The 25,513-nt window shown below is 41.6% G+C and overlaps 3 protein-coding genes across 9 annotated transcripts in view; 2 read left to right on the forward strand and 1 right to left on the reverse strand.

Annotated features, from left to right (window-relative positions):
• Positions 1-1,457: 1,457 nt before the first annotated feature.
• brd2a (bromodomain containing 2a) lies at positions 1,458-10,712 on the forward strand. 2 transcript variants are annotated; one of them, XM_047383582.1, is made up of 12 exons: positions 1,458-3,314; positions 5,260-5,563; positions 5,676-5,813; positions 6,292-6,442; positions 6,527-6,720; positions 6,839-7,351; positions 7,461-7,589; positions 7,856-8,050; positions 8,180-8,436; positions 8,525-8,844; positions 9,007-9,138; positions 9,284-10,712. In XM_047383582.1, the coding sequence occupies exons 1-12, from the start codon at positions 3,283-3,285 to the stop codon at positions 9,409-9,411; spliced, it is 2,493 nt and encodes an 830-aa protein (XP_047239538.1). In that variant the 5' UTR covers positions 1,458-3,282; the 3' UTR covers positions 9,412-10,712. The 2 variants fall into 2 exon arrangements, with proteins under 2 accessions (XP_047239538.1, XP_047239539.1); XM_047383583.1 differs by having other exon boundaries at positions 9,010-9,138.
• A 2,293-nt stretch (positions 10,713-13,005) lies between these two features.
• On the forward strand, positions 13,006-18,563 carry hsd17b8 (hydroxysteroid (17-beta) dehydrogenase 8). The gene is made up of 9 exons (XM_047383162.1): positions 13,006-13,081; positions 13,870-14,072; positions 15,236-15,352; positions 15,605-15,700; positions 15,837-15,922; positions 16,000-16,084; positions 17,936-17,978; positions 18,168-18,242; positions 18,337-18,563. The coding sequence occupies exons 1-9, from the start codon at positions 13,036-13,038 to the stop codon at positions 18,354-18,356; spliced, it is 771 nt and encodes a 256-aa protein (XP_047239118.1). The 5' UTR covers positions 13,006-13,035; the 3' UTR covers positions 18,357-18,563.
• A 2,284-nt stretch (positions 18,564-20,847) lies between these two features.
• The window catches only part of col11a2 (collagen, type XI, alpha 2), a 50,432-nt gene continuing 45,766 nt past the window's right edge, over positions 20,848-25,513 (reverse strand). For all 6 annotated transcript variants that reach the window (XM_047383156.1, XM_047383157.1, XM_047383160.1 and 3 more), the window contains 5 exons: positions 25,182-25,467; positions 24,876-24,985; positions 24,473-24,541; positions 24,128-24,364; positions 20,848-23,154 (listed from right to left, as the gene is read on the reverse strand). In XM_047383156.1, coding sequence (XP_047239112.1) covers positions 23,008-23,154; positions 24,128-24,364; positions 24,473-24,541; positions 24,876-24,985; positions 25,182-25,467 — 849 coding nt within the window. In that variant the 3' untranslated portion in view covers positions 20,848-23,007. The remainder of the gene's footprint in view (positions 23,155-24,127; positions 24,365-24,472; positions 24,542-24,875; positions 24,986-25,181; positions 25,468-25,513) is intronic.

Here is a 25,513-nt window from a genome sequence, read left to right on the forward strand (position 1 = left end):
GAATCTGTTGAAGGAGCAAAACATTAGGGTGATGGCAAAAGGGGGAATTCCAACAACAACAAAAAAAAAAGGTCAAAATACCCGGAAACATGTAAAAAACTGGTGAGCAGAAGAAGAAGGGTTTAATGGTTGTAATGCTGATAAAGATTTTTCCATTGATGACTGAGAAGGGTGTAAATAATTTTGAAATCCCATTTTTTTCCCAAAACTGACCTTGTTTTACTTTTTATCGATCATCTTTTGAAATATCTTTTTGTCATTTTCAATCAGAAACAAACTTCTTAAATGAATACAAAAGATTTTAAATCTAAATCTTCCAGGACTATGAATTATTTTGGGCTTAACTGTACATCATAAAACACCCCCAATGGTCTCACTAATAATTAACAATGGATTTTTTAAGATTATTATTTATTTTTGTAAGAATGTATTTTTTTTATTCTTCACACATTTCTGTAAACAATGTGAGCGGGATAAATAAGTAATTTAGCTGCCAATTTTAATGAGCTGCTTAATGGGGCATAGAAATGTAATTAGGGTACCTCTTGGATGCTTCCGTCTGGAGATTTTTCAGGGAGTTTTCACCAAAAACCACTGGAGGTACTACAATTTCCTTCAGGCCTGGGAACATCTAAGAATACCCCTTGGAGAGTGTTGCAAAGGATATATACTAAAAACGTCCTGTTGGACCTGTTGCCCTCTGAGACCTGACCATGAAAAGCGAAAAACATGAACGGGTGGATGGATGGATGGATGGATAGATGGATGGAAGGATGGATGGGGGCAATGTTTCAGATTTTCCTGTTATTCCCCAAAACTGTGCAAATACATGTGTAATTAGCCAAATCACATAAAATGATACTGAAACAAGAGCACGTTTAGGTATAATTAATCTGTAGATCGATGTGTGATTTGTTCTTATCTGTTTTTTTTCCCCTTTGCGTTACTGAAGCATTTATTCACATAAGGTGTAATTATCTCTTTTAGTTATAGACAACCCTTTGAGAGCAATTACTGAAGAATGCAATCCCATTCGTGAAGCATGTTGCATAAAGAAAATGAAATATAGGCAGGAATATTTTATTAAAAGCATCAGGTTCTTAACTAATTGAACTAAAACATAAATACATTTGCACAATTCTTTTTTAAATGTGAAATAGACCCAAATGCCCTGAAGGTGAATCCCACCTCACTGTCATTCGTCATTATTCCCTTGCAGTTTTCCTCTTCTGAATAAACGCATGCGTAGTGTTGCATATTACAAAAGACAGTTTAACAGCAGTATTAATCTGGAAAAATAATTCCTAACACTTTTATACAGTCTATAAATATTGGCTATACTGTCTAAATAGCTTGAATACACTGGATGGTGTATTATTTTATTTAGAGAGAAACAAAAGCTGAAAAACAGAAAAAATAAAAATAGTAGTTGTCACATGATCAAACCTGACCAATCAGAGCGAGCCAAGTCCAACGGAAAAGTACGTTCATTGTTCGGATGTTTTGCCAACTTTACCTTTTAAATCTGATAAAAATACTATCGAAATACCGCGGGATATGGATGTAGAAGTATTGCTCTGGTGGAGCAGACCGGGCCGTGGATACGTTTTTGCGGTTTTGATGAAATGCCACGTGTTCAGGTTTGATAAAGTGTGAGGCTTTGGATCGTTTCATCACATGACTCCCCTCCCCCACCCTGCCCGGGGATTCAGGGAAGAAGGCGGACATGTTTGAGGGGAAATGTGCTGGTTAAAAAGTATCCAAGTGGAAGACAAAGAAGATTGTTGGAAGCAAGGTTTCGCTCTTTTTTGGGATTTACCAGTCCACATATGTGTTTGCTTTTAACTAAAGACTTTTGAATATACTTTTTGAAATTTTTGATTATATAACTTTCATTTCCGGGACTGCTAGTTTTGTTTTTAATCCTGACAAAGTATCAAAGCTGTAGTAATGTTTATTACTGGATTAATTGAAAGGGATCTTTCTGTCGGTTATTTAAGTGACATTGTAGGGACTCTGTAACCTTGGTATGGGGGATGGGCGCGAATGGTTAGGTAATGTCTTGTGCTTTAAATTAGTTTTTATTTAAGCTGTGTAGATGTTTGAATAGAGATTTATTTTTCCGTGGTAGAACCGCGTTTTTTCCCCCAAGTTCGAAGCTATTTTTTGCCCTATTTGTAAATTTCAGTATTGCTGGGCACAGAAAATCTGAGTTCAGATACAAGGTTTCTGCTTCTATTGACACATTTAGACTGAGCTAGTTGTTTAAATGTTTTAGTTCTGGTTAGTTGGATTTACTTTAGGCTGGGGCCAGTCTGAAAAACGGTTGTCACCATGTGGATTGTTGCTGTTCTGACCTTGTCAGGGTAGAATTGTTGTAGTTTAAATAATGATTTGCTTTGCCCAAAAGCAATATCATCAGCTGAATCCCAACTGAGGTTAAGTTGTCATTGCACCAGTGCTTGTGATGTATCTAGGCCACATGGAGGCCTTGTTTTATGGCATTTTCAAAAGTCTTGACTTATGCGATCCCGCTTAATGAATATCTGAACTGATCCTGTTGTTAAACAAAAAACGAGTTGTTTTGTGTATATTTCTTTATGATTAACCGCATGTCTAGTACGTACTATCATAAAATACTTATTGTTCCACTTCTCAAAGATGGCGCTCGCCTACATGTTCTAGAAGAAACTGATGAGTTCATGAGGGAGAGGCTCTATTCAGGCGGTACTCGTGACTGTGCCGACGAACCAATAGGATTGTTAAGTGTTCAGACTACAAGCCCGCGTTACGGCCGTTTTAACCAATCCCCGTCGTCGTTATGATCACGTTGACGTAATACAACATGATAAAGAACAGGGAGGGCTCCGTTGCTGTCTTTTTTTTGTGAAAAATAGTGTTCGCGGGCCAGTCACAGACGACACATCCACAAAACAGTAAGGGCTTGACCAATCGTGTTGGGCAATACATTTGAAGGGCAGGCCGAACATGCGAACAGGTTGGCCTTAAACGTCTCTGCTGATCTCCAACAGCCAGAGGATGTGGCTATTCTGACAGACATCGTGAGCAGCGAATAAGGAGTAAGTGGGCGGAGAAACAAAGAGAAGGTTTATCCAATGAGGTAAATGGTTGGTCTATAAAGCACCGGGTGTAGTCACATTGTCGCCATTTCAACGAAGCGGTTCGCAGGGATTTCGTCGTGGCGGGCAGTGAAGGAAACTGACGAGCCGAGACGGATCCTGCTTTTGAGTGTTCCCCAAAACAGAATCCGGATCCATCCTGATGGCTATGGCTGTTAACCCGCACTTTGACAGGTATCTATCGGTAGAACTGACTCTCATCTTGCTACCAAAAGGAACATGTTAACAGATTTTTTTCCTCCCTTTTTATATCTTTACTGGCTTCCCGTGTGTACTGTTAAACGCTCGGGGGTGAGAGTCGGACACTGGACAAAGCACCGGAAAGAGTTGGTTAATTCTTTCAAACGAATATTAAAACATTAAACTATACTGGAATATATATTTTTTTTTTGTTAAAAAAAGCTGCGACTACAACGGCGCCATCTTCGTGTCTTCTCTGCCGTTGGCCGCTCTCTCCCGCAGCTCAGCAGCTGGTGTTAGCATAGCTAGCATTAGCTTCACAGACAGCCGAGGGAGGTCAAATACGCTTATAATAAGGGCCATATGTATGATGTTCTAAAGCAAGAGAGCTGCCGAATACGTCTTTATTTGACGTATCATATGCTGCCTGGTTAATCCGTAGCTAAACCGATTCGCACTGTATTTGTCATTTGATGCGCTGCTACATCTAAACAATCTGTAGGGTTTACCGGTTTGTTGTGGTAGCCATGTGGTCGCATTGTTGTGATGATGGTGCCGGAGTGTACTGCTTGACCTAAATAATGCCAACTGTGGTGTAATTGTTCAACCTTAGTATACCAGGCGTGGTGAGAATGATCAAAATAGGTCCTGGGTCTTGTGGCTGGTTCGTGTTTCTGTCCGTTGCCTGGTTACAGAGCTCAGTGTCTCATATTAAGTAGCTCCGTTCTTATTTAAACTGTCATTTTATTCTGTAACCCCATCATTTTTGTTTTTAATACAGTTTTCAGTGTTTTTGAACAGCTTAACATTTTTAATCTGAACATTTTTTCAGTAACGTTTCTTTTTGTGTAAATGATTCTTTTGCCTTTTTATTAATAAAGTACACGAACTGTCAAATGAGTTTCCAGAAGTTTATTTGAGATCTCCATATTTCCCTAAATGGATAAAGATGTTTTTGGAAGCTCCTGTATAGTTTCTTTTTTTAAGAGACAAACAAGAACTGATGTGCCCCGGTGAATCTTAATTACGCCCCGGTTTTGCTCAGGATGTAAACAAACGCCTCCTTGAAGGAAAATATGTTATGTTTTCCATATGGTAAAATAACAATGCACTTATGAGTCAGCAGATGACCAAAGCTAATGGGGTTCGAGTGTCGACTGCACAGGAGTCGAATGCAAAGTAGATTAATACAGGTTACAGTCATTAGAAAAGAAGTGACATCTGAAAATATGGTTCAATCAAGGTGAAGAGGAAAAGCTATACTATCCATGATTTCTGACTGCAGAGGTCAGCTTTTAATTTCAGTTTTGATGTGCTGGATACAGTAGAAGTGATAATGTAAGTGTAGCAAGCTTTATGTGCTGATTCTGCAGATGTTCTCACATTTCTAAGTTATGTTTTAAACAACCATTTGAGGCTTGAAGGAGGTTCATCAGGTAACGGGGTGAACTTTCACATCACATTTATTAGAAGCAACTTCTTGGCTCACTGCTAAACCGGGCAATAAACACTCAAAGTAACTTGTTAGCATATATTGCTGTGAAATCCTAACTGCTGTAGAGAAATAACCACACCCACTCCTTTACAGAAGTGAGGGGGTGGAGTTTGTATTGATGAGGAACTGGGTGTAGATGAGGAAGTGGCCTTCATGACTGCTAGCTTAGTGCTGCTTGGTTGATTTAGCACTTTTCTGTTCCCCATCAGACTGATGGATGGCTACTTCATGTTCTGTAAAGGGGTGGTGGTCTGATCTGAGGGTGGAGTGGAGCAACCAGAACTTCTGTGTAGGATTTAAAGCACACAGGATACTATAAGGGAGAACATTTAATACTGTGGTTTGATAATGTCTCAAGATTACAGTATTTAAAGGTTGGTTTGGAGATTCTGTTTTTGCTTCTGGTATTTTTATTTTTCACCGGCTCTTGGTTCCTCTTTCCAGCATTCATTCTGGGCTTGACCCTGGTTTTACTGGAGTGACGATGGATCACAGTAGTGGTGCAGCTGGGAAACGTATCCGAAAACCATCACAGCTCTACGAAGGCTTTGAGAGTCCTGGGATGCCCCCGATCAGCCAGTTGACCCCTTCAGGACCCCCACAGCCCCTGGTGAAAGACCCCAGCAGACAGGGGAGGGTGACAAACCAACTTCAGTTCCTGCAGAAAGTCGTACTGAAGTCTTTATGGAGGCACCACTTCGCCTGGCCTTTTCATGAACCCGTGGATGCAGTCAAGCTCAGCCTGCCTGTGAGTACAACTGTAATTTCACTGCTATATGCAACAAAAAGTCCCCAAATCTATATAGTTTTTAAACTTGCAAGCTTTAATTTAAAAATGTTTATTTTTCTGTCATTCTCAGGATTATCACAAGATCATAAAGAATCCAATGGACATGGGCAGCATCAAGAAGAGGCTGGAGAATAATTACTACCGCAGCGCCAGCGAGTGCATGCAGGACTTCAACACCATGTTTACAAACTGCTACATTTACAACAAGGTCAGCAAGTCTCCTGTGATGTTTCATGTTTGAAATATGGAGCTACAAGAACATGTGGAGAAAGATTTCTCAGATAAAACACTTATCCAGTTAAAGCAATGAAACCCTAAATTAAAGTTAGAAATACTGTTATTTAGCACAGATTTATTTATGTCTAGTTATTCATCACATCCACCCAATTTCTGGATTGAACTTGAAAAACACACACATAGAAAGGCAGGTACTATAAACTTACAATTATTACTATACAAGTACTTCACAGGACTTGCATTCATAAAACAAATGAGAACCATGCAGACAAATGTTCTCTAAGTGCTGACCATGATGCAGAAATAAAATGTCTGAATACTCTGTTGTTAATATTTTTTATTACTTAATAACAATTTTGGCTGTTCTGACATTTTAGAAACCGTATCAACTGGCTTTGCACAGTTTTTCTACATCGTGGCACATTTGACGTTTTTTCCCTGTTTTGCAGCCAACAGACGACATCGTGCTGATGGCCCAGTCTCTGGAGAAAGCTTTCCTGCAGAAAGTGGCTCAGATGCCCCAAGATGAGATCGAGCTGGCGCCTCCACCACCACGAAACAAATCTGCCAAACCTTCCAAAAAGGGCAGAAACAATCCAGGTGAGGATGGCCTGCATACCTAAATAAATACTGGTTTTAAAGGTCTGCATGAGCTCTAATGACCTGGTTTCCTTTATCTTCCAGTTCCAGGAGGAGTGACAACAGCCCATCAAGTTCCAGCTGTCTCCCAGTCTGTCTACTCTCCTCCCACTCCAGAAACACCAGACTCCATTCTGTCCACCCCCCCTCAGACTATTTTATCCAAGAGCCTTACCTTTCCTCCTGAACACAGCATCCCCACTATCACGAGCATGCCCCACACACAGCCCACTGCAAAGGTAACGCTTGCTTTATCTTTGTGTGTTTACTGTGTGTAGTCACAAGCTTCACTAAACCGACTCGAGTCCGAGGGTGAAGCTCTGACCCACACTGTCGCGATCTTCTCTTCCACCACAGAAAAAAGGTGTGAAGAGGAAAGCAGACACGACCACTCCAACCACGATGGCCATGCCCATCATGAGCACCATGGGCGTCAGTGGGATCGGCCTGGGGATGGGAGGCGGCCTGGACTCCCCCCTGATGCTGACCTCTCTAGGGATGGACCACAGCTCTGGTCTGGTAATGAACCAAGGACTCGGCCTTGGTCAGGGCATGGTGATGAGTATGGACATGGGTCACGGAGGAATGATGATGGGAAACAAAGGAACGGGAGGGAGCAGGAGAGGAGTGAGCGGACGGCCCATCAAACCTCCAAAGAAAGACCTGCCAGACTCCATCCTGCCAACGCCGGTGCGTCGCAGCAAGCTGACCCCACAGCTGCGCTACTGCAGCGGCGTCCTGAAAGAACTGCTGTCCAAGAAGCACGCAGCGTACGCCTGGCCGTTCTACAAGCCCGTCGATGCCACGTCACTGGGTCTCCATGACTACCACGACATCATCAAGCAGCCCATGGACCTGAGCACCATCAAGGTACAGAAGGAACCCCCCACAGCTGGCTGCAGCAATCAACAGCTGTTTTAAATTCTTTCATCAATGGTTGAAACAGGAAGTCAACTTAAACCCGTCTGTATTTCTGCAGAGGAAGATGGACAGCAGAGAGTACCGAGACGCCCAGCAGTTCTCTGCTGATGTCCGACTGATGTTCTCCAACTGCTACAAGTACAACCCTCCTGATCATGATGTGGTCGCAATGGCCAGAAAACTCCAGGTAATCAGACTTCATCAGGAAGTTCATTCATTGAAACTCTTTGTTTAACAGATGTTAACATCTGCTTTTACCTGTAGGTAGATTTGTTTTGCAGCAAAAACAGAACGTGATCCACTCAGAGCCGAAAAGGCTCATTGTAATAAGACATAATTCCCTCATTTAAACACTGAGAGCTAGAAGTCCAAACGGTGCTGAAAGCCCGGAGCAAAAAATGTTTGTCTGGAAAAGATGGAGAGAAAACGAACCATTTTTATTCTGTCTTCCAGGATGTGTTTGAGTTCTGCTTTGCTAAGATGCCCGATGAGCCTCCAGCACCTCCCACCTCCTCATCGTCTTCCTCTTCCTCCTCTTCTTCGTCATCTGAGAGCGAGTTCAGCAGCGACAGCGAAGAGAGCGACAGCAGCCTGAGCTCCGACTCTGAGGAGGAGAGGGCGAACCGGCTGGCAGAGCTGCAGGAGCAGGTTCGTTTTAAATTAAAGTTTAGGTCTTAGTTAAATCTCTCCAGATTTTAAATTATAAATTTGTAAATTGTTTCAAGCTTTAACTCAGTCCAGGTGCTGATGAATTATTGTTTCCTTTTTTTTTTTTAGCTGAAAGCTGTACATGAGCAGCTCACGGCTCTCTCCCAGGGTCCCATCGTCAAACCCAAGAAGAAGAAAGAAAAGAAAGACAAGAAAAAGAAGAAGAAAATGGAGAAACATCGGCGGATAGAGGAGGAGATCCTCGCTGTGAAGCCGCCCAAGACCCCCAAATTATCCAAGTCTTCAAAAACAAAGAGCAACAAGGGGATCAGCTGTCCTGTCATACCAGCTAAGAAGACACAAAGCAAGAGAAACAACAAGAGCAAGTGAGTACTGCCACCTACTGGACAGAGAATAAACTGAATGCCTCGTCATTGTTTTTACAAACCTCCATCTGTCCTTCTGTTCCATCAGATCCAAAAAGGGCAACATGATGATTAATGTGACCCAGCCGATGCACGACCCTCTAGTCAGTCATTTTGACTCTGATGAAGAGGAGGACACGGTGCCCATGTCGTACGATGAGAAGCGCCAGCTGAGCCTGGACATCAACAAGCTGCCAGGCGAGAAGCTGGGCCGCGTCGTTTACATCATCCAGTCCAGAGAGCCGTCGCTGAGAGACACGAACCCCGAGGAGATCGAGATCGACTTCGAGACGCTGAAACCCTCGACTCTGAGGGAGCTGGAGAGATACGTCATGACGTGTCTGAGGAAGAAGCCTCGTAAGCCGTATGGTGAGTAGAGCTCCTGACATGGTCCTGGTTTCTCATCAGATGTTTTATGTCTCCATTTTAATTAGTAAAACGCAGGTAGCCTCCTACTGATCCTGGACAAAATCATCTATAGTTTTTTCATTATTGGGACTCTAATATGTTCCTGTGATTCATGTTTCTCAGCAGCGAGTAAAAAGAACAGCGCTGGTAAGACCCGGGAGGAGCTGGCGATGGAGAAACAGATGGAGCTGGAGAGACGGCTGATGGACGTCAGCGGTCAGCTCAACTCTGGGAAGAAGCCGTCTAAGACCAAAAGTAAGTCTTCCGTTCTGGTTCTGAACCGGTGCCGTGTGTTGGGTAACAATAGGAACATTTAAGAACCGGACGACCTTAGAACTGACTTTCACCAAATCAAATTCCTCTCCAAGAGTTTAATTTGATATGAATGTTTTTCCTCCAGATGATAAACCTGCATCAGACGTCCACGCCCAGCCGTCACGTCTCAGCGCCAGCAGCTCCTCCTCAGACTCCTCTTCATCGTCCTCCTCTTCATCGTCCTCCGACACAAGCGACTCAGAATCTGGCTGAATCAGAGTCACTCGGACTGCTCCCAAATAAAAAGGGTCTCGTGAAGGAGCCCTGGTGTTCTCCTCCCCTGAACGGACTGAAATGTTGTGGAGGACAGATCGGATGAGACGGCACACCTGGTCCAGAGAGAGGTGGGCTCTCCCTGCGCCCGGTTCGACCCAGCAGCCCTGAACACATCGCAGCAGATGAATGTGAGGAAGAGGCGGACGATTGGAGCGTCCTGCTGTTTTCGGGTGGAGCGACTGGAAGCTCCGTCTCCTGCTAATAAAGATTGATGCATATATTGGAGGGATAAGGGTGCTAGAGCCAGAATCTGTGTGTGTTCTGGATTTTTTCCCTTCTTACCATGCTCCCTGTCTTTATGCTGTATAGATCACATGTACAGTTGTATAAATATATATTTTCTTTTATAAAGAAGCCTTTTATGGAGCTTATTTATTCCCTCATTCTGGGAAACGATTGAACTGGCTGTACAGACGTTTTGTTTTGAGTCATAGGGGAGTCGAGTTAGTTTGAATGAATGTATCGTGTGTGTGTGTGTGTGTGAGATCCAGCGCCACAAATGCATCCTTGTGAAGTTCCTCCTAGTTTTGATGCAGATGCTGCACGGCTCTGCTCCCAGAAGCACGTTGGTTCAGTAGAAAACAGACCGCATGTAATCCAGAGGAGCCTCACTGCATCTCTGTGTCCTCCTGTTAATCGCTGTACAGAAACGTGTCATAGTTTCAGTATTTCTGTTCCCATGTTGGCTGCGTGTTTGTTTTCTCCATGTATTACAACTTCCCTGTAAACATGTTGCTTTTTTTAAGTTTTTTTTTTAATTCTTCGTGACCAATCTGCTAATAAATTGTGAGGACGTGTCTTGTCCACTCACCTGTCCCCAAATAACTTCTGGATCCTTTTTTTGTTCCTTCACTTATAAAACATTTCAGATACAAACATTGATTTGATCTTTAAAAGGTTTGTTATTAAGAGAGAAACAGTTTTGGTCTTTGAAAAAAATGTCTTGGGTCTAAAAGTTTGATCTTGTTTACTGGAAGATGGAAGGTTTTAATGTGAAGATTTATGTTGGCAGTAACAAAAATTGAGTGCATTTTGGTTTTATTTGGTTTCAGATTGAAGTAGTGTCCCAAGTTAGAACAAGTTTGGTTTTCCTTTATGGTCTGATTTTTATTTTGATTGCTGTTGCAAGATAGAAAACTAGATGAATGCCTGTATTAGTTTCATCTGAACATAAATAATCCTTTCACTGTCTGGATGTTTTTTTTTAACAGAAAATAAATTCAAATTCAGTAAAAACATGAAGTTTTACTTTTGTATTTTATTCTAAGATGTGATTCAGCTCTTTTTTTGTGTCTGATAAATAAGGTTAACATGTTTTAGATTAAATCATATTCAGGCAGCTTTCACACCATCTAGCAGACAAATGGGAAAATATGACTCAACCATTACTAATTAATTAATCTTTACATTTAAATTGCAGTGTGCTTTCATTTACATTCTTTGTTGAGTTCTGGAACTTGAGTTTTTTATTTGCAAGGACAAAGAGGAGCAGCACGGATACCGTTAAAATAGTTTTAATTAGCGAATCTAAACACAGCATAAGCATCAATAAGAGAGATTTTAGACAACCTTCTGGATGTGAAAATGAATTCCTGCTTGTGTTTAAAATACACTGCTGACAAAAATAAAGGGAACACTTAAACACAATATAACTCCAAGTGAATCAAACTTCTGTGAAATCAAACTGTCCACTTAGGAAGCAACACTGATTGACAATCAATTTCACATGATGTTGTTCAAATGGAAAAGACAACAGGGGGAAATCTTTGACGATTAGCAAGACACTCAATAAAGGAGTGGTTCTGCAGGTGGGGACCACAGACCACTTCTCAGTACTGATGCTTTCTGGCTGATGTTTTGGTCACTTTTGAATGTTGGTGGTGCTTTCACACTCGTGGTAGCATGAGACGGACTCTACAACCCACACAAGTGGCTCAGGTAGTGTAGCTCATCCAGGATGGCACATCAATGTGAGCTGTGGCAAGAAGGTTTGCTGTGTCTGTCAGCGTAGTGTCCAGAGCCTGGAGGCGCTACGAGGAGACAGGCCAGTACACCAGGAGACGTGGAGGAGGCCGTTGGAGGGCAACAACCCAGCAGCAGGACCACCACCTCCGCCTTTGTGCAAGGAGGAACAGGAGGAGCACTACCAGAGCCCTGCAACATGACCTCCAGCAGGCCACAAATGTGCATGTGGCTGCACAAACGGTTAGAAACCGACTCCATGAGGATGGTATGAGGGCCTGACGTCCACAAATGGGGGTTGTGCTCACAGCCCAACACCGTGCAGGACGCTTGGCATTTGCCAGAGAACACTAGGATTGGTAAATTCGCCACTGGCGCCCTGTGTTCTTCACAGATGAAAGCAGGTTCAAACTGAGCACATGTGACAGATGTGACAGAGTCTGGAGACACCGTGGAGAGATATCTGCTGCCTGCAACATCCTTCAACATGACCGGTTTGGCAGTGGGTCAGTAATGGTATGGGGTGGCATTTCTTTGGAGGGCCGTATGTCCCTCCATGTGCTCGCCAGAGGTAGCCTGACTGTCATTAGGTACCGAGATGAGATCCTCAGACCCCTTGTGAGACCATATGCTGGTGTGGTTGGCCCTGGGTTCCTCCTAATGCAGGACAATGCTAGACCTCATGTGGCTGGAGTGTGTCAGCAGTTCCTGCAAGATGAAGACATTAAAGCTATGGACTGGCCCGCCCGTTCCCCAGACCTGAATCTGATTGAGCACATCTGGGACATCATGTCTCGCTCCATCCACCAACGTCACGTTGCACCACAGACTGTCCAGGAGTTGGTGGATGCTTTAGTCCAGGTCTGGGAGGAGATCCCTCAGGAGATCATCCACCGTCTCATCAGGAACATGTCCAGGTGTTGTAGGGAGGTCATACAGACACATGGAGGTCACACACAATACTGAGCCTCATTTTGACTTGTTTTAAGGACATTACATCAAAGTTGGATCAGCCTGTAGTGTGTTTTTCCACTTTCATTTTGTGTATGACTCCAGGCCTCCGTTGGTTAATAAATTTGATTTCCATTGATGATTTTTGTCTGATTCTGTTGTCAGCACATTCAACTTTGTACAGAACAAAGTATTCAATGACAATAGTTCATTCATTCAGATCTAGGATGTGTTATTTGAGTGTTACCTTTATTTTTTGAGCAGTGTAGTTCTCCTCAGCTATGCAACCAACTTCCTCAAAATGTGAAAATATTTTTTTAATAAGGTTAAACAAAAAGAATAGCAATAAAGGAATAACAAATACAACTTAAAACCATGAGTTTAGTTACACTGAGGGCACTGAAGATGATAAGTAGTCGGTGAGTTGAACACTGAGAATATTTAATTCATTCAGATCTAGGATGTGTTATTTGAGTGTTCCCTTTATTTTTTTGAGCAGTGTAGTTGCTTACTATTATAACAACTTTTACTAAAATGCAAAATAAATAATCAATAATCAAATATTCAATAAAGTAATCAAAACCTGATAGAGAAGCAGTGGTTGCCCTCTAGCGGACAAACAGAAGATTACAGCAACAGAAAACTGTCATGGCGGCCACCGTAAGGCTCATATCAAGGTTGACCCTGGTCACTGGTTAGTATACACAACAATTCAGCCCTTATACTGGATAGTTAAACATATACAGGGTTATTTTACGTTTATTTTTTAAATGTTGCGCTTATTTTTGCATTTTATCATTAGCTAAAACGAAACGTGAGCTTTGAACTCACCCGATGAAAGTTTGGAGAAGTCAGACATTTCCTCCTCACTAGAAACCCATTAGACACCTTCTGTGGTTTTATTTAACAGGTAACGATTTCATTTGATTATTATTTTATTATTCAAAAGTTGCATCGCATTGGCTGTACTTGTCCATAGATGTTCTTTTGAAGTAGATAAACTTTAAGCTGTTCTTTACAATTTGAGATTGGAAACCTGTAGATATTTTAATGCATTTAAGCACTGATTGCTTGTTTTTGTACAAATAAATCAGAGTTGTCTAATTGATAAAGTAAATTTATCAGCGCTGAAGTAAATTAAGCATCATTTTGTGTCCTTTGCATCTTTACGTTTCTCTTCTAGTTTGCAGAAAATGCAGACATTTAGTTTGTCTCTTAGACTCTTGTTGGATCTCCTGTGAAAATTATCTGGATTAGAATACTTTAATATTTCAAAGGGCGCTTGAATTATAACTCAGTTTATTGTGTGTCTGAAAAAGAAAAACCAGTTGAATCTGATGCTGCAAACAGATTCAGATATAAAAGCAGGTCTAACCCTGAAGTACAACAGTGTAGAAAAATGACATAAATGTGAATGATTCTGTTTTATATCCTTCTGTTTGTCTCACTTTCCTCCCTGACTTTCTGCTCCTCTGTTCCCAGGTGGAGGCAGCGGGATCGGACGCGCCGTGTCTCAACGCTTGGCCTCTGAAGGCGCCTCAGTGGTGGTCGCCGACCTCAGCGAGGATTCAGCCAATGAGACGATGGGAAGTCTCCAGAGTGACCTCAGAGGTCAGAATCACATGGCGGCTGTGGTGGACGTGTCGTCGAAGGACAGCGTGACGAAGCTTTTGACCAGTATTCAGGTGAAAGGAACAGCTGCAGTATGAAGTGGGATCAGTGGCTTATTTCTTCTACTTCTTCACATTCAGTTTGAGATTCTCTGTATCATTAAGCCGCTTCACTTCTTGGGTCTGTTACCGTGGTAACTTCTGCTGAAAACCTAACCTGCTCCAGAGCAGACCATGAAAGCACCGCCTCTCAAGCAATCAATAACCTGATAAAATGAACAGGATGGCAGAGCCTGAACGTTTCTTCTCACTGAGTTAAACCGTTATTTCTTACGTTCAGCAGAAAATCTTTGTCTCAGCTGATCCGTATGAACATTGCTGTTTGTTTTGCCCTCTAAAAGATTTCTTATGGGTTTCCTTTTTTGTTGCACTTAAATCTTTCAGTACATCAAGCAAATTTTAACAAAGATAATCTGAGTAAATACAAAAAGCAGGTTTCAAACAATGATTTCATTTATTAAGGAAAATAATAACTATGTGAATATTAACTGCTGCCCTTAATAGATTATGAATTACCTTTGCTTTGGAAAGCTGAGTCCGACTTTGATTTTCCAGGACACATCCAGGCCTGCTTCTTCTTTTCAGATTTACATAAACCTGTCTGACAACATGAAGTAGGCAAGAAGCATCACATCATGCTTCCATCTGAAGAAATTGAAGAACAAATGAAAAACTAAGTCATCTATCGGTCTAGAAAGGCGTTCAAAGCAATTTTTAAAAATCTGCAAATGCAGAAAACATGGAACTGTGGTAAACCTTCCTGGGTGACGCTGGCCTACCAAAATTACCCCAGGAATGCATTGAAAACACATGCAGGAGGTCACAAAGGAAACCCAGAATAACATCTAAAGTTCTGGAGGCCTCACCTGCCTCAGATAAGGTCAGAGTTCATGAATCAACAATAAGAAAAAGAGACTGGGCAGAGAAAATGTCCTCCATGGAAATGTTTTATAGCCCAAACTAGAGTCACTGACCCTGGATTGACTCGCTGACCTGATTATGAGCTTCGTAGGACCACTCAAGTCCCAGTCCTCAGAGTCGGGGTTAATTAAGCCAGATCTCTCAAAGAAAACCTGGATATGTTGATCCTGCTTCGTAGTGCCGGGTCCTGGGATCCTGCAGGGAATGTTTCCACGTTTTCCTCTCTTTCCTTCAGTCATCCATCTCTCCCTCTGCAGACTCATTACTTTCAGCCTCCCTCAGTGTGTGTGAACACTGCAGGCATCACGCAGGACGACTTCCTGCTCAACATGGAGGAGGACCAGTTCGACAGAGTCATCCAGGTCAACCTGAAGGTAGCAGATCCTAAACAGTAAAGAAGCTGGAACACATAAACATGTTTGGATGATTTTAAAAACAAGACAGTGAAGGAAAGTTTGTTTTCTGTGGATGTTTGCCCGCAGTGATCCAGATATCTGTAATTTTCATTTAAACAAAATAAAAATGAGATAAAACTTCTGCAAAGACTTTTAATATTTATTGATTAGTTTATTTATACTGAATTCAAGTGATCAGGAGAAATAGATTTTTGTCTCTTTTCTATCCAGGGCTCTTTCCTGGTCACTCAGGCTGTGGCTCAGGCTCTGGTGGCCTGTGGAGCTCCTAAAGGATCCATCATTACTCTGGGCAGCATCGTAGGAAAGGTGAGACACCAGCAGGACGTGTGTCTGGAAACCAAAAAAAAAAAACCAAAACAATAAAACAAGTCAAAACTAGACATAAAATCTGACCTCTGATCTTCAAGTTTCAATTTAAGACCGGATTTCCTGATGTTTGCAGGTGGGAAACCTCGGCCAGGGGAATTACGCTGCATCTAAAGCTGGGGTTGAAGGTTTAACCAGAACCGCTGCGAAGGAGCTCAGCAGGTCAGAGGAAACCGATGCTGCAGAAACAATAGGATCAGAACACAGGAACACACTGAGCTGTTTTTATCTGGGTCCAGGTTTGGGATTCGCTGTAACTGCGTGCTGCCTGGGTTCATATCCACCCCGATGACGGATAAAGTACCAGAGAAGGTTCTGGTCAAGGTAGATCTCAGACACCTCTAGACACGGTAGAACTTTACCAAACAGGAGAAAAAATATTATTAATCATTTAGCAAATATCTTTACAGTCAATAAATGATTTAATAATAATTCTAAAATATTAAGAAAGAAATTCATCATGAGATGTTCTACCTAAACGCTATTTATGGTTTTATTTTGTATTTACTGCAGAAATGATTCAAATGAAACATGTCAACGTTTACTCCATAAATATTATATATTTCCGATCTTATTGACATGAAGTTCACACCAGATATCAGCAACGACCCAAATAATTCACACATATAAAGAAATCAGCTGAAATTAGTCCGTAAATGAAATGATGTTTAATAAAACGGAATCACGTTGGGGATAAATATCGGACTCACTGAAATGTATTAGTAGTACATCCTCTGTAGGTAATGACAGCTTCAAGGCGTTTCCTGTAAGGAGAAACTGGTCTCATGTTGCTCAGGTTGTTTTTTGTTCTTTCTTCAAAGCCTGAATGTCTGAATCTTGAAAGCAGTTTGCTTCAAACGGTTTGGTTTTAGAGACTCCTTGCAGTCGTTCTGATCTCCCGTTCCAAGTTAAATTTGGATTCATCTCAGATGATTGACTGGGCCGTTCCAGCAGCTTTATCTTCTTTCTGTGGATCCAACCAACAGGTTTGGGATCATTGTTTCCAGAAAAATCAAACCTTGTCATCAGGTTTGTATCAAGAATGTCTCCATTTATCCCTCCTTTAATTGCATGAAGTCCTGCAGTGCCATGAGCTGAGAAACAGGCCCATATCACCATGTTCCCACCTTCAACCCATAGCATAAATGATTTAACATCTATAACAAACAGAAAATATGAGCTGCTGATGAATTTAAACGGATCTGACTGAATTTAAAAGCTGTAACAATTCAACTGGTTCAAAACGTTTTGTCTCTTCTTCTATAAAACTCCATCCAAAAGCTCCTGGTGAATCAAAGAAGTGGCTTCCAGGAGTACCAGGACCATTTTCTGGGGTAAATTCATTAGCTTTTATTCTAATGTATTCAGTAGGAACACAGAGGGGTAAATAATGACCCTGAACAGAACCCTGGTTCCTGGAGAAGGTTCCTGCTGTCAAAAACGTGCTCATACTTTTTCTTCAGCAGTGGAGTCTTTGTGGTTGAGTGTGTTACTTCTTGTTTTCATCTGAAACCTGTAAGTCCAGGTCTTCCTGAAGATCTCTGCGAGTGATCCTTGACTCTTGGATAACTCCAGATAATTCGTCTGACTCCTCCGTCTGGCTCTGTCCAGTTTATGGTAAAAAGATGTTCTCTCCACTTCTAACCGGAACATTCAGAAGTTCTGTAACCAGTGCAGTCAGTAATAGATCCTGAGAAAGCTCTTTGCTTTTACCCATCGTGCAATGTTTTTGGTGTGTGATATCTTGGTAATGAGGAACCTCTTTAAAGGTCATCATTTAGGACTAAACCAGCTGATAATACCTGGCAGTGATACGGGCCGGGCTGCTTTCTAAATACTGACGGAGGTCAGCTGCTTTCTGCATTGTTGGACCTTGTTTTCTACATGTGTAACAGCACTTATTCCCTGTGTTATTACACTTTATTGCACATAATTAATTCAAAAAAGTGTTGATTTATTTGGATAAATGGATTATCTGAGTTTCTGTGGACTTCTGATATGAATTTCATGTTATTAGAAACATTATATATATCTACATGTTAAAGACTTATCACACATCTGACCTCTGTAGGGTCTGTTTTCAGGTTTAATTTGTTCATATTTAGTTACATTTAAATTGCAGTAAAACATGTTTAAAACTTGGCAGTTTGTGAAACTGTATTTTCTGTGTTTCAGATGAAGTCACTGGTTCCTCTGGGTAGAATGGGTGAACCTGCAGGTCAGTTTGGACGCCTCGCATCACTGAACAGATTTCTTAGTTTATTTTTAATCACCACATCAGGATTTATTCTAATCGCACTGATTTCTTCCTGCATGCTTTTCTTTAACCCTAACTACGTGTTAAATTGCGACCGTTTTGGACGAAACATGGAGTCAGACTCTGTTGTGACTTGGGTTTGTTCTCTAGAGGTCGCAGATGTTTGTGCCTTTCTGGCTTCAGATGACTCTCGCTACGTCACAGGCGCCAGCATTGAAGTCACAGGTTGGTGTGGCTCACTTCTTCACTGGGTGTAAAATAACTCAGAACATCTCACATCGAATAGACGGGACGTAAAGTTTGTGTGTTTTTTTTTTAGGTGGACTTTTCATCGGGTAAAAAAAGCAACAATCTGCAGATGAACCTCAAGAAGAAGCTAGTTTCCTCCAAATAAAGGGGCTGATTAACATCATTTACTTGTAGTAATTATTTAAATATGATTGTGATGGACAGTATTTGTAATTATGAAGCTAATTTTTGTACCAATAAACACCTGAATGCCATGTTGAATAGCATTTTTCATTAAAGATGTTATTAAAAACTTGATGGTAAAGAAAGTTTTCCTTTAACTTCCTTTCTTTGAACACAGCTGGGATTCAAACCCGCCACTTCAGACGTATATCCATCATTCATTCCTCAGATGTTAATGCTAACTGCACCTTGTTAACCTCCATTCTCCAGTTTCTTTCCTCTCTCAGGTTTGATGAGTTCTTCCAACGGTTGAAGCGGTGATCTTTTCATCTTCAGATGTTGCAGGTGAGCCGTCAAACTGTTCTGCTCGTTGAAACATTCAAAACTGCTTTTCAAAATTCAATGTGTTGCTTCTAAATACAAGGATTAAGGATTTGGAAATAAAATCTAGAATCTCAAAGGTTATGGAACAGTTTTGCTCCCTCAGAAACAATTTAGCATTTTATCTGCATTTCTTTCTCATTATGGAACCTAAACAGGTGATGAAGGTTTAATGGTTGCATTTTGTGTCCGTGATGTGTCTGTAAATAATTTACTGAATGTTGTTTTTAAACTTTTAAACAGCTCCAACAAACTGAAGAGAAACCCAGAGAAGCAGAAGCTATGACTGTCCACAAGATGGCGCTGATCCACCGTGCAGGAAAGGTAATGTGCAGCTTTAACTTGGTGGAAACGTCTTGAAAACATATAAATAAGTGAACCATAACGAAAATCTGAAGAAATCACTTTAGAAATATCATCTTTTTAAACTAAATTACCAAAAATATAAACAGAGCATATCTTCTGCCAATCATTTAGTTTAGGCCCATTAAAAGGAATCAGTTTAAACTTCAACGATGGCGTAAAAAAGGTGGAGAAATGTACTAAAAACACTAATAAATTAAAAAAATAAAACGTGTAAAAGCTTTTAATTTATACCTTTCTTTATATTGTACCTTGAACCAATCAGAAATTCTCATCATATTTTAAATTGTTCTGATCGTTCTGATCTCCAGGCTCTCTGGTGGTCGTTTTCTGCCCTTGGTTCTGACCACAGCAGCATTCTGGGTCATTAAAGAAGAAGACATTAGGAAGCATCGTTCTTCAGTTATTTATCTATTTTATGTTTAAATTTCATGTAACATAAGTTTTGGGATCACCTTGTTGGTGCGAATTGAATTATTGTTGATAGTTTTCATAGATTCAGCTGAAGAAACGTGAACAACATGTGATAAACTGCAGTAACAATGAGCCACCTGGATCAACACTGAAACAACCCTTGATTTCAGAACCTTTTTGGCCCAAATAATTTATGGGTCAGAATTTAATGACTTAACAAACAGTAAAAATAATTTCCCAACATAAAATAATTCTGGTGCCCAGAAGAATTTTTAAAGATGTTTAGAAACTCTGTAAGTTACTGAAAACCACTTAAAAAATAAAATATCTGTAAGGGAAATCTAAAGAACGATGAATTCCTCCCTGTTTTAAAACCAGTAGTTTTTCTTGATTGCCTTCATGCAGCAGTCAACTCAAACTCCACATTTTTAAAATGAACACACAGAGTTAACAGTGCTACTCGTGGTCAAACGGTTCTAACCGTGCCAAAATATTTAAAATATGAACCAAAAGCAAATATTGTATATGAGCTTTTCCAACAAATCATTAAACAACGAACAAAATCCAGCACTGAGTGCAGATCAGAGGTCCATTGCTCGTCACTGTAGCGTATTTCATGGCTTTCATGCCAGCGCCGTCTGTTATCTTTCTACGTGTCAAAATTTCCTCCTCGCAAAGAACTGGATCAGAATCAGAATTGATTTTATGCTAAGTTTACTGATTCCCTTTATTTCCAACTGTGGCTAAAAACTGTAAATATTATGGAAAATACTGTAAATGTAAACTAAAATAAAATAATAAATAGCCAGTATTGATACGTTGACCTGGCTTAGACCTCCTCCATCCAGGCTGGTAAAGAACCAGACGTGGTACCTAAGGCCTGCAGACTGGTTGCTGATTAAAGAGATGCTTCAGTGAGTTCCTACTGATCCAGGTAGCTTCTAGTAGTTGGGAATAGGTGATTTCTGTTTGGTTATCGCAGATAAAACAGTGGAGTTTGGATGCATGAATGTCATCTGTGTTGAGTGGGGAAAATGTGTCCATCTAATGAGGAAGAGTTAACTCATCTGCAGGAGGTGTCCTCTGTTCTGCTGAGATAGTGATGATGAAACCTGAGTGGATCCCAGTTTCTATAAGCAGGTCAAGGCCATCAAGAAAACCTACAACTCGTTAAACTCTTAATGAGTAAAAACAGCGACGCCTGGTGGTCATTTGGAGCAAAGGCAGCGTTAGTTGAAAGAAAAACCAAGAGTCGAACATCTCCTTTTAAAAAGATTATATATTACCCAAACAAACTTTTAAAAAAATTACTTACAGACATTATAAAATAAAACTTTTCAGCACCATATTTTTAAGTTGAAATGTCTTCAACACAATAAAAGCAAATAGTTGAGGTCGTTCTCAAAGGAGAAGGACAGATCGCTTTGGTTTACGTTTTCTCTCCTTGCTTTACTGCTAGATTTAAAAAATAACAAACAAACAGAACCAGAACTCCAGTCAGAACTCACCCCATAATTTTAGGAAGTACTTTTACTCCATCTTGCCTGACAGATGTTACCCACTCCCACTCACCCCTTCCTCTCACACCCAAAATAAAAGTTTTTGTGTTTTTATACAGTCAGAACCTCGGTCCCGGTAACTGCAGGAACGGACTCTGTAAACGTTCTTGCTATCAAGGAAACAGGGATGTGGCAGAACTGGAGAGTCACCATTTAATCAGTATAGTGGAAGCAACATTTAAAGGCACAGTACAGCTGATAAAAACATGAGAAAAGGGGGCTTACAGTGAGACACGGCCACAGATTCTTTGGTTGGACAGAAGATGTTTGTTGATGTGAACAGAAGCATCGCAGCTCCAGCTGACTCCGTTTAAAACATGCAAGTCAATCGCTTCAGTCGAGCTGCTTTACAATAAATACAACTGAAACACACATCTGCCTGAAATAAAAGTCAGTTCTTATTTTATTCTCAAAGCACCCTGTCGGTTTTAAATAAATACAATAAAATATTGCTATTTCTGTACAAATGTACTGTAATGCACATTTCCCTCCTAAAACGTTTGTGAAATAGAAAAGAGACTAAAAATGGAGGATTTTTGTATAATTAGCACCTTGCCACACAGTTTAATTCAATAAATCTTCCCTACAAACGTCAGGTATTAGAACCAGGAAACAGGAAAATGACTGCACATGTAAGCTGTGACCGCTCCGCTCTCCTCAGTAAGGATTTATCGGGTTGTTTCTTTAAAAGGCACCAGGAACAGTCATGTACAACAGCACAGCTTAAAAAAATGGCTTTAACTTCACTGACGTAGGCATCAACTCATCTTTTCTGTCTGCAGCTGTTTGTTCAACAGAAACAAATGAACCAAAATGCTGAGTTTAAAAAGCACCTTGAGAAAGATTTTAATGATCATTTTGAGCTGGGAATCACATGCTGGAGAGTAAAGGGTTAAACTTCAGCGTGTCGATGACGGCAGCAGAAAATCCCCTTTGTTGAAGCTCAGGATGAAAATGATCTGTGATCCTGCTGAGATCATGGGGTCGGACCGGTTTACATCTGGGTGGAAACTGGCGACAGTTCTTTGGTTTGTTCTGACGTTAAAGGTCATGAGGTTACATCCCAGCAACATGGTTCACATGCGAGTAGCAACAAGATATCACCCAATCATAACCCATAGCTCAGATGTGCAACAACTAAACGTTGATGTGGACCAGGTTCTGGTTCAGGTCTGGGTTTTGTTTCTACTATTTAGACTGAATTCAAAATTTTGTTCATGAGGTAAAATGTGAAAAATGACGTTTATTCAAGTTTTTAGATAAAAGCAAAAGAATTTAAAGCCAATAATCTGTTGCTGAGTAGGAAGACGGGATCACAGTGATGGTTAATCATGTTGCCGTCGCATCAACCCTGGAAATACAGAGATGGAGACGATGTTTGCATGGGACTCTTGTCAGAAACAGGTGGGGGAGGGGGAGCAGGAGATCTGGGTGGAGAAAGGTGTCAGTGGGAAGGACAGAGGAGTGAGATGGGGGACTGGAGACGAGGAGCTTCAGGCCTCACGCTGCTGGCTCCGTCTTCTATCTGAGGCCGGATCCTCCTGCTGCTCAGAAAAATAATGTTTTATTCCAAGGAATGTTCTCTCCTGGTTTTTTCCTCCTTCTATGCCGTCTCGCTCCCAGACGTTCTCCTCTTCACAAGTTTTTATTTCACTTCTCTTGTTTTTAAGTCCATTAGCCGCTAGGAAACTGTTTCCCGAGGCGCATACGTGAGAATGAGTGTGTGTGGGTTTATGTATTTAATATCATTTACAAGTTAATTTACAAATTACTGGTCATGTATGTTGATCCCGTGTGCATGTTTAAGTGCTTGTGTGTATGTGAGTGTTTGCATGTTTTCTGCGTAGTGTGTGTTGGTGTGTTTAGCCCTGGAAACAGACAGGTCCCACTTCAAAGCCAAACTGCTGGTTGCTCTCCCCAAAGTCTGTCACCTTGATGTCCAGCAGAGGGAGATGTTCCAACTGTGGTGTGTTGATCTCCAGGACGGTCCTGTCAAAGCCTTTTCGGTACTGTAGAAGAAGAAGAAGTCACACTTTAGTTAAACTTGATGCAGTTAGGAGAGAATAATGCTTCTCTGAACACGTTAGGCTCTGAGTGGGACGCATGTTTCCATATAAATGTAGAAAAATTCATCCTGGACCACAATGAAGGACCGCCTGACCCGATGAGACTCCACACTAACAGCAGAGTTGAGTCGTGTTCCATTCAACAAGCAGGTCATTCATGCAAGATGATACCAGCTGGTTAAACAGGTTAGTAATGAGCCTCCAGTCTTCTTACAGACTGTTGCTTGTTTTATCTTTACAGGCTGACGCTCATTTAATTCCCAGCTGTCAGGTTTTCTCATCTGGAATTAAATGCTAAGAACCAAATTTGTCTTTATTTTAAGTAGGCGGAAATATGTAGGAGTGGTCTTTCAGCCAGCTGAACAGCAGTGAAGCTGTTAGCACTGTTGCCTTGCAGCAAGGTTCTGGGTTCGGATCCCGGCCTGGGTTTTTCTGTATGGAGTTCGCATGTTCTCCCCAGCCATGAGTGGGTTCTCTCCAGGTACTCCAGCTTCCTCACATCCTAAACAGTTTCCATGTTAGTTTTAGTTGACCTTGGGAAGGAGTGTTAGAACATGTTCTTTGTTCTGTCTGTCTCTGCGTTGCCTGTTATGGACCGGCGACCTATCCAGAGTGTACCTTGCTTCTCGGTTGATCACCCCCCCCCCCCCCAGCGATATGCAGGCTCAGACCATGGATGGATGGAGGTCAGGATGCTCATATTTCTGTAATTTTAGAGAAAAACCTCCGACTGTGTGACATGAGCCACATGTTTAAAGGCAGGTAAGTGGAGCTGCTTCCTTATGCCAGCTGTGAACCTGAACTTGGATCAGTTCTATCAGGATTAATCAGATCCCCCAGAACATGTTAGCAGAACATCTGAACAGCTTATCAGTTTCATGGAGAACCAGAAGAGTAAAATCTGCTGTGGACTCACAGAGCAGCCGTCGATCAACGCTTTGATGTAAGGGCTGGTCTCGTAGCTCAGCTCTTCGTCATTTGCACCTCTGAAGTGCAGCGCTCTCTTGTGGTTGTTCTTGGCACTTCGGTCGGCCCAGGCCACTGAGCGGTGGCAGTGGTATGTTAGGTTCTGACGGGCCTGGACGCTCAGGAGACGCAAGAAGCCCAGCTGGACCACACCCACGGCCTCGCCGTTAGAGTCCATGTAGGAGAACTGAGGACGTAAGGTGAGAAATGTTGAAACTTACTGGAGTCATGTTGAGACGGTGAATGAAACGTTAAACTGTCTGGCAGCCGGTCCTTAGGTCCGATAGTTACTAACCTTACTGCCTGTGGCGAACTGGCTGTACCACGACCCTGGAGTCTCATTGTTCCAGGAGCTCATCTTCACCTGCCGTCAGAAAGGTCAGCAGAACATTAGTTAAATGAAGTTTGAGTTTTTCATGGAGGACGTAGAACAAACTGGTCAGATTCACACCCAGTTAGAAAAACCTTTCATTAAAACTACATTTTAATAAATATACGAAAGTTTATTTAAATGTTGCGACTATCTGAAGGAATTACACTTAGATGATGTTAAACACTGAAAATCTCCACAACCGGTTTAAACTTTCTCCTCAATGTTTTCTCCAGGATTTATGTTCTGATCTTTGACATTTTGAACCTGCGAGTTTTGAGACTTGGATTGAAAATATTTCGTAGTGTTTCTGGTTCTCCGAACTGACCGTGTCAAAGTCTTTTCTGGGGTACAGACACGTCTCTCCATTTGTAAAGTTACAGAAGACCTTGAAGGAGTCTCTGGAGCAGCCCTGGTTGGGATCGATCCAGTATTCTCCTGCAGAAGAAAAGAAAATTAAAGAAAAATACGTAAAACTTTGATTAAAATCTTTGTTTTATGATAACAGTTTTTAACTTTATATCAGATTCAGTCTTCAGTGTTTAAATGTACTTGATTAATTGGTTATTTTGAGTGAAAACCAGCTTTGTTGGATAATTAGGTGGCAGGTAAATATTTGGACTTGGTTCTGTACCATCCTTGAGGTCCGGCTGGCTGAGGTGGAGGTCCTGGCAGGTGCGAGCCGGGCTGTCCTGGGTGCCCAGAGGGAAACGTATGGTATCGATCTCCTGTCGTAGTGAGTTCAGAGAGCCGAAGATCTCCTCCATGCCCTCGCTGCCCATCAGGAACTCTGTGCCGGCGGCGTCAGATGCAGGCATGTCAGGGTCCAACTCGGGCAGCAGCTGGCTGGCATCAATGGAGCGTTTGGACTTGGGACTCCTCTGGATGGGAATCGGCTGAATGACCTCGCCCGGTGGACCCTGGGATGCAAGTTTACGCTTTATGACTGACCAGTGACCAGATATT

The sequence above is a fragment of the Girardinichthys multiradiatus genome, chromosome 13 (assembly GCF_021462225.1).
Source record: "Girardinichthys multiradiatus isolate DD_20200921_A chromosome 13, DD_fGirMul_XY1, whole genome shotgun sequence".
Classification (NCBI taxonomy): Eukaryota; Metazoa; Chordata; class Actinopteri; order Cyprinodontiformes; family Goodeidae; genus Girardinichthys; species Girardinichthys multiradiatus.

Coding starts and splice junctions, on each gene's coding strand:
- brd2a (XM_047383582.1), top strand. CDS start 3,283: ATGGCTATGGCTGTTAACCCGCACTTTGACAG. Junction 5,564..5,675: donor CAGTCAAGCTCAGCCTGCCT/GTGAGTACAACT, acceptor TGTCATTCTCAG/GATTATCACAAGATCATAAA. Junction 7,590..7,855: donor CAATGGCCAGAAAACTCCAG/GTAATCAGACTT, acceptor TCTGTCTTCCAG/GATGTGTTTGAGTTCTGCTT.
- hsd17b8 (XM_047383162.1), top strand. CDS start 13,036: ATGGCGGCCACCGTAAGGCTCATATCAAGGTTGACCCTGGTCACTG. Junction 15,353..15,604: donor TCATCCAGGTCAACCTGAAG/GTAGCAGATCCT, acceptor TTTTCTATCCAG/GGCTCTTTCCTGGTCACTCA. Junction 17,979..18,167: donor TAGAATGGGTGAACCTGCAG/GTCAGTTTGGAC, acceptor TTTGTTCTCTAG/AGGTCGCAGATGTTTGTGCC.